Source organism: Rhododendron vialii, chromosome 6a, assembly GCF_030253575.1.
Source record: "Rhododendron vialii isolate Sample 1 chromosome 6a, ASM3025357v1".
NCBI lineage: Eukaryota > Viridiplantae > Streptophyta > Magnoliopsida > Ericales > Ericaceae > Rhododendron > Rhododendron vialii.
Window position 1 is genome coordinate 37429338 of NC_080562.1, and position 12016 is coordinate 37441353.

Below are 12016 nucleotides of genomic sequence, written 5' to 3' on the forward strand. Positions count from 1 at the left end.
TCTACAATCACACAGTTTTTTCTCTCTGCTTTAACATGAAATATGTTTCCGTTGTTGGGCACATATGCCATTGGTGGGGTTAAAGAGGAGAGAAAAACCATCACATGTTTTTGAGACCGAAACCGGTAGAATGATAAACGAACTTGGAATTACATGTAAACTAGTTGAGTTTGCAAAGCCACTTCTCGATTCAAGTGGTTAGGCTGGTAATTCTCTATCAGTTCACTAGCTTAATAAAGAAGATTTCAGAATACCAAGGAAAATGAGGAGCAATTCAGCGTTCTAAATTGAAGTGATGAATTGGTTCCAAACTTTCATCCAAACATTACCACCCCAAAAATGCTAGACACCCGGATGAAGAGAGGCCCACTGCAACAACCCACTAGCCATAGAGTACAACCTTACTTTCCGTTTTACCATAACCATGACACCCTATCTGCAAAATATATATTTTCCATGTAGTTTTCGATGTCTCAATCCTCCTTTTCCCGGGCTATATCAAGAAGAATTTGGTTCAGACGCTGGCCAAAAATCTTGGTAGAAAATGACTCAACAACATGTTGTCGAGCTTCAGAACCCATTCTCTCTGCCATTTGGGGGTCCCCTACGAACTTTTCCATCGCTGAAGAGAACTCACGAGGGCTAGGATCACAAAGGAACCCTGTCACATCATTCTTAATCGTCTCCACAGGACCCCCACTGTTGCATGCAATTACAGGTTTATAGGCTGCCATTGCCTCCAATGGAACGATTCCGAAATGTTCATCCTACAATCATTAAGCATTATTAGGCGACTTTGTTTCAAAATTACAATTTTGACAAGTAGGAGACTTCTTGTCAGTCGTACAGAATGGATCTGAGGATGATATTGGACTTTCACACACCTTTGGTGTATAAAGAACGCAGAGGCATTGCAAAAGCAACATATTTCTTTCAGCTGTTGAGCAAGAGGTCATGAACTTAAGTAACCATGTGAGACACCCCTTTCCTGTCTGCTAAGCTTTTCAGTTCCTCCAAATATTTGACATTCTCTCTTAGCCGTTTATCAAAGCCACCTGAAGAAAATACATAAGGTGGTCAAATTACTGAAAACATGTACCAAATTCTACATCTGAATGGGCAAAAGCATATCTTGCACGCACAGCAAAAAGTGTTCCCCCATCGCTCTGAAACATAAGCTGAATTATTTATGCAAGGTGTGATTAAGCACAATCTAGCATTGGTTCCTCGTGTAAATAGGTGGGGGCAAATGCTTTCTCAGATTGCCAAATGGCCCAAATCTGGTGTGATTAAGCACAATCTAACATTGGTTCCTAGAGTAAATAGGGGGGGAAGGGGAAATGCTTTTCCAGATTGCAAAATCCACCAACTACAGACAATTTGCAGAAAGAGTCAAATTATACTTTGCAGCCGGCAATAACTCCCAAATTAGAAAAGTTAAAAAAAAAAATCACAAGCAGTCCTTTTATGCTGCATCAAACAATAATGTCAAAGGAAGAAGAATAATCACAATGCAGGATACAAATTGAACCAAGATAATAGTGCATACTGCATACTCTTGATTGCTCATCAAACTGCTATTTATGTTGCATGGACTCTTCTAATTCCGTCAAGTGTGTGTATGCACTCTACATGTCTAGTTGGCCATAGTACCATCAAGCTGTCTAGTACTCCAAGCTTACCACATAATTGCACATGTAAAAAACACCACCGTTGACGCTTTTGATTCTTTCCTTGTTTTTTCATAAGTTCCAAGATTGATGCTTATGTTACATGAAAATATCTTTCATCTCAGGAAAAATAAAACAAAAATAGATCAAAAATGAATTTCCATCTGTACCCTAGAGTCCCTTGAACTTGTGTAATATATGATTCCAGCGCTAACACTGTACGCCAATGCAAGAAATATGGCACACAACTGATGAAGGAAGACGCATTTTGTGCAAGAGACAGATGGGGTAATGATACACAATTAAGAACTAGAAAGGATATATCTAAAACCAAGATGAATCAGTAACTGTACGTCTGTACTCAAGCTGGAAGTAGATAGACTTGCCTACAACTGTCAACGTAGCATCAGCAACATTAAGACCTTGGACATCACCTCCAAGGGTTTGCAGCAAGGTAAAAACACATATTGCTAATTCAACATTCTTTTTCCTTTCAAAGCGGTTGACAAAGAGAAAATTAAACCTGCAACAGATTATCCAAATAAACTCTTATCATCAATACGGAAAAGGGCAAGGGATAAAAACTGCTAAGCATAAACCATGCCCAAAACTAGAAAGATACCAAGAACAAGGATGTTTGTTAATTAAAAGCATGGGGTTTATCAAACTGCTCCACATTCACCGCAGGGTAAAGCACGACTGGTTTGATTCCTCTTGCATGAAGATGCTTAAATGTACCCGCAAAAGTAGATGCAGTAAATCTGCTGTTAACCATAATCAAATCCGCCACACCTGTAAATCCATAGGTCAGGTCAATTCATTAAGCTTGTTAAAAGCACATTACATTAATTCAACAAAGGCATAGAAGAGGTATGGAGGATGATTGAATCACATGTTTTTACATTGTCGTTTGGCATCACCTATTCAGATCATAGGATATTTGTTGGGTGGCATCACCTTCTTTCGCAAATTGCTTTTGGGTGATACTACCGAGTTTTTGAAACAAAAAAAGAGAAATGATTATAGTACTGTATCTTATTTTTACTTTGTTGGGCTATTTGATTTGGAAGTGGCTGCAAGAGGACAAGTTCGACAACATCGCTCATTATTAGCATAAAGTGTGCCGTTTGTCATCTTTGGGCCTCATGTTCTCTTCCGTTTAGGGACTCCTCTCTTTCTTTCTTTTTCCCTCAGATATTTGAGAGCAATGTGTGATTTGTAGTTTGTCTTTGATTAACCTTCTCCTTTGCACTTTATTTAAGTGGACATGTGTCCTCCTTTCTTGTATTTGGTTCATTTTTAGAGTAGACTTTCCGGTGGTGTGATGGAAAAGAAAAAATATGGAAGACAATTTACAGGACAATCACAAAGCCAGGATCCAGAGAGGTACCAATCGTTACTTCTTCTATAAAGTCTATGGGTTTCCGATGTATCTGCCGAAGAATGGTTGTGTTGAGCCAGCAACAAATCCGGAAAGTGGCAATAGAATACAACCTGGACAGGAAGCAGACAACGTGAGCCATCCATAAACCGCTAATGGTGAAATTTTTCTAAAATAAAGATAAGAATCACCTTAGTTGATTTCTTTAGTTTCATCACAGGAATGACTACATAGACTTGATCAGCGAGCACAACATCAAATGATGGCCACCTGAACAACACACAGATAGCGGCAAAAATGCACTTGAGATAGATACATACAGCATGTAGATGGTGGAAAGTATGCTAGGGTAGGAAAGCACCATATACAGTTATTCGAAAGGTTCCTGCACATTGCATTTACGTTAATGTCACATGTTGATCTATTACAAGGAAGAATAGATGTAGAGTACCAAAACAAAATTGTTTAAAGGGGAAAAAAAACATCCAGTAGCTATCACATGCAGATATTCAGAGAAGCTACAAAGAAGTTCTTTTTCAAGGCTTACACAAATGGAGGTGATTTTACACATGGGTTACTAATGAAACAGAATTGAGAAGAGTGAAGAGCCGGTTTAATTACTAAGTAGCCACTTCTCCTTTTGTTTCACAAGGACGGTAAACGTAGAATTTAGTATTGAACCAGTCCATCATCTTGGAAATTACCAATCATCAATACTGTACCAAAACTCACTTATATTTTGCCATGTCCTCGTGTGAAAATGCTTTTCACTAACCATTTCTGCAGTGGAACAGCATGGTTATACGAAATTTCTTCAGATTGTGTTACAGCCTATTTTACCTGGAGTTACAATTGTTCTAGTGCAAGTAAAATAAACTAGAACCTGGTCTAAAAATGCCACCGTTAAAATCTAAGGCACTTCCAAGCATGGAAGTAATTTTTTTTTTTTTGGGGGGGGGGGGGGGGGGGGGGGGGGGGGGGGGGCGGGGTGTGGTGGTTAAAATCCATCATTAACACCCATCAACCAAAGTATTTCAGGGAAACCATTTTTCCTTGGCTTAGATAGGGAAATGTGGCAACCTTATGCAACTCTCCGAGATATGATACAAATGTACGTGTGATAAACATTATACATGTAACCAGACCAAGTCAAGAAAAACATCTCAAAAACATAGCACTTCTTTTAATCTGAAAACCGCACGCAAGTTCAACCAAACAATACTAATTGATAGAGCAGTCCCATTGAACAACACATTAGATAAAAACAATACGAATTCCTCACCGGCAAGGGTCTCCTCAAAACATCGAGTTCTGTCAGGGTGAGCCGTAAAAATATGAACCTTGTGACCAAAGGATGCAAGTTCCGCGGCAGCATCAACAATTAATCGTTCAGCTCCCCCTATACATAACACAAGCCATGGTTTAGTTAGGGGTTTTAGAAAATTTGCATATAGTCCTACATATCTTAGAGTGCAGTAGCCTTTTTCTTTTAATTTTGCATTGTTTGCAAGGTACTAATACTTCTGCTTCTTTTCTTTCTTTCTTTTTTTACTGCTTGAAAGGTAAGACTCAATAAGTCCCCATTTCTATCTGTAATTTGTTTTTCGGAAAAAATTGTTTTTAATTATGAGGGTACACTCTTATCATCGGCCCAAATAAGTCCATTCCACCTAGACCGAAGCCATCACCTTTCACCTCCATCATCAATTTCTGGAGCAAAAATCATAGAAGTCAAAATATTGAAAAGTAGAATGTTAATTATATCCGAAGTCCTAAGCTCATAGCTGCACATCAACTAATAAGGTTTAAAAACTCAGTGCTACCCATTATCAAGAAACCTCATGAAATTAAATAAGCAATAATCACCCAAAAAACTGTCTCATCCAAAGATCAACCAATGTATAAAATTACACACCAAACCTCCAGAGATCTTCCCCATCAACCCCTATTCAAATCTAACTCAACAATTTCTTCACAAAAGCAGCTTCCAAAAGGTGGGTTGATTTCTAAACTAAAACAGACTTTTTGAAACAGAAAATTTGTCTTCTTAAGACCATTTTGTCAATGAAACTCTTCAAAAGCAAATGTAATGATTAGTTTCAGAGCACTTGAATTTCATGTATTCCTCTTAAAAAACCATCTTCTCGGAATGTCGTAAGAATTATAGATTCATCCTCTTGAGTCTTGATAGATTCAAACAGAAACAACAACAGAATGACAGAAAAGTTCAATCAAGATACCTCAAGAAAGTGAACGGCGTTAATGGAAAAAAAATCTCATTGAAGAAACAACCCATATATATGAAATTACACTCCAAACCTTCGAAGATCTTCCCCATCAACCCCGATTCAAATCCAAGCAAACAAATTCTTTACAGATGCAACACCCAAAAGGGTTGATCTCTAAACTAACACTAGACTTTTAATCAGATACTTTGTCATCTTAACATAACATCATTTTCACAATGAATCTCTTCAAAAGTGAATGCAATAACTAATTCTCAGAGCACTTGAATTTTATTCATTGCTTCAAAGAAAAAAAAAATCTTCACGGAATGCTGTTGTAAGAATTATAGATTCATCCTCTTGAGTATTGATACAATATGACCGAAACAAAAATAGAATGACGTGTTGGGATTTCACGGAAGTTGCCCACAACTCATATTGAGATCCAATACTTAATAAGTATTGTCACAAAGAAAAACAAGGTGACACGAGACATTTACGTGGTTCAACCCAAAACCGGCTTACTCCATGGGAGATAGATACTCCACTATATGAACAATATAGAGCTTTACAACACCAATACCCGAGCCCTGAAGTTATACACACTTCCCCGCTCACCCGATGTCCATGAGCCCCAAATCTCACGGGTTACCCGCTCATTAGTATTATTTCTTTACCCTCGCAGTGTATCCCCCACAGTACCAAAGGGTGCTGCCCCATCTCTCTAAATCTCCATCTCTATAGTACACAGTCTACACTGATTTTCCTCTCTCATTCATTCACACATACACATACACGAAATGGAAGGGCGAAAAACAAGACAACCATTAATGGTAATCATACTCCTTCGATTTTCCAGATTTGGGTCAAACAAGGCTGCCAACTTGTTTCCTTTCACAGATGGGCTGATTTCCAACATGACAGACAAGCGCGCACACACTGACACAAGAGAGGTATGGATTAAAAAGTAGTTACCGATTCCGTGATCAAGATGAATGAGGGCGATGTTGAGACCAGAGCTTCCCTTCTTCTCCATCCCTTTGTCGCCTCTTCTCTTTCTCTCTCTCGCTTCAGAAGAGTATTCTCTCTCCCTTTACGATCAATCAATCAGTTCATTGCTGTGGCCAAATTTAAAAAAAAAAAACTGGTAGTGAAGTCGTGTCGCCAGGATGCGAGACGGCAGCGCGTGGGTAGCATTATTCGGTTTGATCCTCTGTGACCAAATCTATTTTCGTGAAAATAATTTCACACAAATCATCTCCGATTACAAACTAATCAGAATTCAATTAATACGATAATCAACATGGTACATTTTCTTGACACGATCAACAACTTCAACAGTTTAGATCATAAAAATAAACCGGAATGAGTTCACAATTTACAAATTACATATTGCCAGAGAATCATAGTGATATTGGATTTGATCCAGTGAGGCCAAATCTATTTTATTAAAAATAAATTCATACAAATCAACTCCGATTATAAACTAATCAATATTCGATTAACGTAATCTTTATTAAGGTATATCTTATTGACAAGATCTACAACTTGAACAGTTTCGATTATGTAAATAAACCAGATTGAGTTCACAATTTACCAATTACGAAGTCTCAACATACTTCTCATGTTTAACCTGAGAAGTCTTAATGAACCCGGGCGACGTCGTTTTTATTGACCTCGCGTCTACTAAACGCGAGTTCGTGGCCTTCAGAAATGCAGGCCTTAATTATCTTCTGTTTCATTCCCCAAAAAATAGCGAGGAGAGAGAGAGAGAGATGACCGGAGAAGAGGTGGTGGGCCCCGCTGGCCCAAAGGTCGTTCGCCTGCTCTACTTCGTCGGCGCCGGATGTAATAATCTTCTTCTTCTTTAGCCACTACCATCGATCAATTCGTATTGATTTTTGTGTGTGTGGTTGGATTATGCTCATAGTATTCAGCATTGTTGTAATTAGAAACCCTTTTGGGCGATTTTGTTTCAGTCATGCACGGCGGCGACACGTTCAATTACCGGAGAAGCCGTCCATTGCGGTACTGAAAGCAGTCGAATAACAATCAATCGCCTCGTGTTTTAGGGTTTCGTCAAAGCTCAGTGAGTAATTAATACATGATTCAGTGGCTTCTTTGCTGCAGAAATTTGTATTTGGAGATTGAAATGCCAAGTAGTTTTTTTGTAGACAATTAGTGATCCAATGCAATTAAAGTCTGGACTTTTTTCTGGGATTTATACTTATCAGAAAAAAAAAAAGTCTGGCCTCTTTTCGATGCGCATATGTATATATATTTGCTCAAATTTTCAAAATGTTGATGAGGGTCGGAGAAAGTTAGTTTAGTTGGTGTGGATTTGGATGTTTCGATGATGTTTAGGTTATGTAAATCTAATGAGAACGAGGGAAGCGGTTGAATGTGAAGAATTTTGTGATGAAGTTGTGGAATTATGCTTGGTGACTACCTTGCGATGCTACTTATGGTTAGAATGACCCTAATTATTTGCTGAAATTATTAGGTGAGACTAACCAAAATAAAAATTTAGGCTTCGTTTTGATGGATCATGGATGGATGGATAGATGTGGAATTGTGGACCTATAGGTGGCTTGTGTGAAACAGTGGAAGATGGACTAGTGGTAGAAGTGGCGTATTTTATCGAAATCTTATGTAACTGCAATCCTTGTTTTTGTTTTGTTCTCAACATCACTGCAATCCTTAGCATGAATGGTTTTAATTCGCTCCTATTTGGTGGTCATTTCAAATCCAGATTCCAGAGCGATAAAGCTCCAAAACTCAATCTCTAATTGTCATTTTGAGCTATTCATACTGTCAAATCCCTCCAGTTGAAATCCACATTTATCAGAACAAGCCTTAAACTACATAATCTAGATCATTCTAACAAACGTGGATGTGCTCTCCACTACGGTCTTTTGTTCTTTTGGAGCTTGGGTTAGACTCACTTGTAACTTAGGCTTGAGGTGGAAGTGATTCCAAGACCTCTGGTGTCACCCTGGGGAAGCCCACCAAAGCTGTATCATATTTTGGGCACGGGTGGGAAATGCCTGAGTTAGTTCATGCGATGATTGATATCCTTTCGGTTCAATAGGGAAATGGACCCTTTTTTGTTGTTGCCCTTATAATATGATGTGTGCTAGAGCTATGTTCTTGTGCCAATATGAAATTTCAAATGTGGACTCCTAAATGTGTATGTATAGTGTAGTGTGTGATTGTGTGAGCATGCGTGAATGTGCACGCTTAGCTGGCTGTTCTCTAATGCGAGTCCAGATGAAAGAGAGATTCTTTGGAAATGTAATGCATACCAAGAACATATATGTATTGAGCAGAAAAATACCAGGATTACGAGATTCCTGTACAACTAAGATATGGCTTCATATACCATAGGAAAGACAAGACCATGAAAAATGGCTTCCCCATGAGTGCAATGTAAGTAAATATGTACACTTGCAGTCTTTTTTCATGAATCCCTCCTCTCTTAGGGTAATTTCCATAGAGCTAGATGAAGAGACTTCATTGTTTTGAAAACAAAGCTGCGTCTGACTCCACCAATAATTACCACAGCACTTGCACATCTTCACATGAGCATGATTTCACATCCTCATACAGAATACTCGGTCTCGAACTGAAAAAGAATTGATCAGACAGGAGGACGTATTCGGGTGCTACTCAAAAATTGCAATGGAAGGGAGAACCTATTTGAAATCACAACGCCAAGAATAAAATGTGTGGACGAATTATGCCACAACTCATGACTCCCTCTTTTTCGTTTGGTCTAGAACAACTTTTGCTTTCTGTTTATACACAGGAAACAACTTAAAGAGCTGAAAAAGCTTATTTTCGAGATGCTCCATTTAGATTCTTTTTTGCTTATAGTTTTGAATAATCAAGTAGAAGGAGACCTCTATGAGAAGACCTTTGGAGAAACAGATAGAAGAAATGATATCCAAAGGTCAAACAAAATCCAGCAAGGTCAAGCAATGTAGATGAAATAAGACAGAAGAGGTTTTGTGTCGCGTAAAACCAAAAGACAGACGATCCGAATCAACATGCACAGCATCGTTTGCTTGAATGCAGAGTAGGTGGTCTGCAAAAGGCAACATAATTGCTATTTAAGGCAAACTCGCCATCTCCTGGAATCAAGTAGTGAAATAAAGAGTTGAAAAAATCCCCAAAAAATCATAGCACTGTGACAAGTGTAGTACCTATATTTTTCCTCGCACAACTGGCAACTTAGCAATGCAGAGCCAGTTGCATCGCCACTCTGACATGTATTCCCACCAACCATGCCGCAAAACTTGCAAGAAGTCACCGGATGGAAACTTTTGCAATTCCCTTAAATTTATTCTTACTCTTTGAAACTAATTCGGTGTTGGACTGGTAGCAATACCAGCGAGCATTTTCTCCTTGACTTTTATTATGTGATGTTGGTCCATGAGGGAGCTCTTTCAGATGACACAATTCACCCGACTTATTTTGTATTAGCATCTTATAATCAAAAGTTTAGCTGGCTATAGATTACATTCTGGTTAGGTTTTGGCAACTCCGTTCCTATTTAGTATTTATCTGGCCATGTTTTTTTAGACCAATTTATGTCCAAATATGTGTGATGGTTGTGCACATTGTCGTTTTGGTTTCACAACAGAAAAGGTAGTGAGAGTGGAGGGAGTTATCTGAATGCCTGCAAACTCTAGTGTGATGGTGGTTGCATTGTTGAGATCGAGAGACAAAATTGCATAAGCAAAGAACTTTCTAGTTTGCTGAGAAAAAAGAAAAAAGTACTTGCGAAAGTGTTTCAAAAATTTGGAGTTCGTGGGAGTCTGAAGATGTTGAGGATGTTGAGAACACCATGTTCAGATCATTCCTTGACATAGTTGTCAAAGGCGCGCCAAGGCCCAAGGCGAGGCACACCCCCAGCGCCTTGCTAACCACCAGGTGAGGCGACTTGAAAAAGGCGAGCAAAAAGCGCAAAAAAGCGACAAGGTGAGAAAAGCGACCAGGCGCAAAAAAGCGTGCTTTATTCAGAAAAGCGCACAAAAAGCGAGCTTTTTTCAAAAAAAGCGCACATAACACAATTATTTTCAGAAATAATTATTTTTTTCATAGGTGCGCCTCTCTTCAAAACAGCGCTCACCTCTCCTTGCGCCTCCCGCCTCAGGCCAACAAAACTTTGCGCCTTTCGCCCTTGACAACTATGCCTTGACTTCTCTCTGTAACGTGTGATTTTTTTGGACATATTTGGAGATTAGGGATATTGAATAGCTTGAGTTTGAGCTTAAGCAAGAGCAAATTGATCATACTCATCCAGTTCTTCATTCTTCTTTATTTTGACAAAGTAGATGGCCTCTTCACGACGTTCATGCTTTTGATGTCTTCTTCCAAGTTCGTTTACATAGTACTACTGTATTTCAGGAGGTACCATGAGGCGATTACGTACTATGAGAAAGCACTTGCACTATCAACCAGAAGTTTGAGCACCTATGCAGGTCTTGCCTACACTTACCATTTGCAGGTACATATTATTTGCGCAGATTTTAATTATTTTCCGCATCTGGTGTTAATATGACACTGAAGAGGAAGTTCCACATAAATATATCCTTGTGATCTTCTGCAATTGGCTTTATCAATTGGATCAAGGAAACTAGTGTTTTTCAACAGGAAAGTACCCTTTTCTTTCTATGGGAACTGAGAATCACCTGTTTCATTGTTAACTAGAACAAAATTTTAGTTTTTGGCATGTTGTGAATCTGCATTTTATATTGCATTGCTCTATGAGGGTAATGCATGTGACTTGTTTGGTTAGTTTGTTTCCAGGATGATCTACACCAGAGTGAAGTGAGAAAAATCATATGGCCTGAAATAAATATGATGTTTCAATTACCAAATGAAAAAAAAAAGAGGTTATTCCCAGACTTTTTAGTCTTGGACTGACATGGTTTGTTGTCTCTTAATGCATGGGATAATTCAGCTCTAAGTAACTTGTATGTTTGGCTAAACGAGCTTTTAAGGGAATGCCAAGGTTTCAGAAAGTGACCAAACTATTAAGGCCCGCCAACTCTAGATTAAAGTCCTGGCTTTGTCTCTGCTTGCCTTTTGTGATTAATTAGTCTTGCTGATGATTTCTGTGCTTCTGCAGGATAATTTAACTGCAGCAATTACATCCTATCACAAGGTATGTTACTCCTAACTTGAGTGTCGGAATGAAAGACATCACATATTAAAACCTTCTATCCGTTCCATTTTGTGTCCTTTTTGGAAAAAAAATTATATGGTTTTGCCATCTTCCCCTCCTCTCTTGACCCTTCAATTGAAGTGACAAGTCCAACTTGGATTGAAGGGCTTTTTGGAAGTTCAAGTTTGTAAAGTGCAATAAGTTTTCTTAGCAGTCAGCATTAGCAAACACATTAGCATTTTGCAGGAAGATTTTTTTTCTGTAGTTTCCAATCTCAAAAGACGTCCCAACATAAAAGCACCCTATTATCTGTTGACGCATTCTAAATGTCCTGTTATCCTTTCTATTTATCAGGCTTTATGGCTGAAAGCAGATGATCAGTTCTACACAGAAATGTTGACATTAGCTCTGGTAGATGAATGCCGCCATGGTGTAGAGTCCAAAACGGATTCCCGTCAAAACAATTTTTTTATATATTGAGAACATGAAAATTACTGCCCATGTTGTATTTTATGTAGCCAATATATAAATTAGACACGATGAACTAGGTATATTTTCTGTTGTACCA

The 12016-nt window shown here is 38.6% G+C and overlaps 1 protein-coding gene and 1 pseudogene across 2 annotated transcripts in view; one reads left to right on the forward strand and one right to left on the reverse strand.

The window, feature by feature from the left end:
* The window catches only part of LOC131331506 (anaphase-promoting complex subunit 6), a 39746-nt gene that overhangs the window by 12030 nt on the left and 15700 nt on the right, over positions 1 to 12016 (forward strand). The window contains exon 14 of one of the 2 annotated variants that reach the window (XM_058365495.1): positions 10689 to 11347. The exons of the other annotated variant lie outside the window; for it this stretch is intronic. Within the exon in view, the coding sequence (XP_058221478.1) occupies positions 10689 to 10842 (154 nt within the window). The 3' untranslated portion in view covers positions 10843 to 11347. Of the gene's footprint in view, positions 1 to 10688; positions 11348 to 12016 lie in introns of those variants that run through there. 2 annotated transcript variants of the gene reach the window in all.
* LOC131331510 (uncharacterized) lies at positions 129 to 6410 on the reverse strand (annotated as a pseudogene).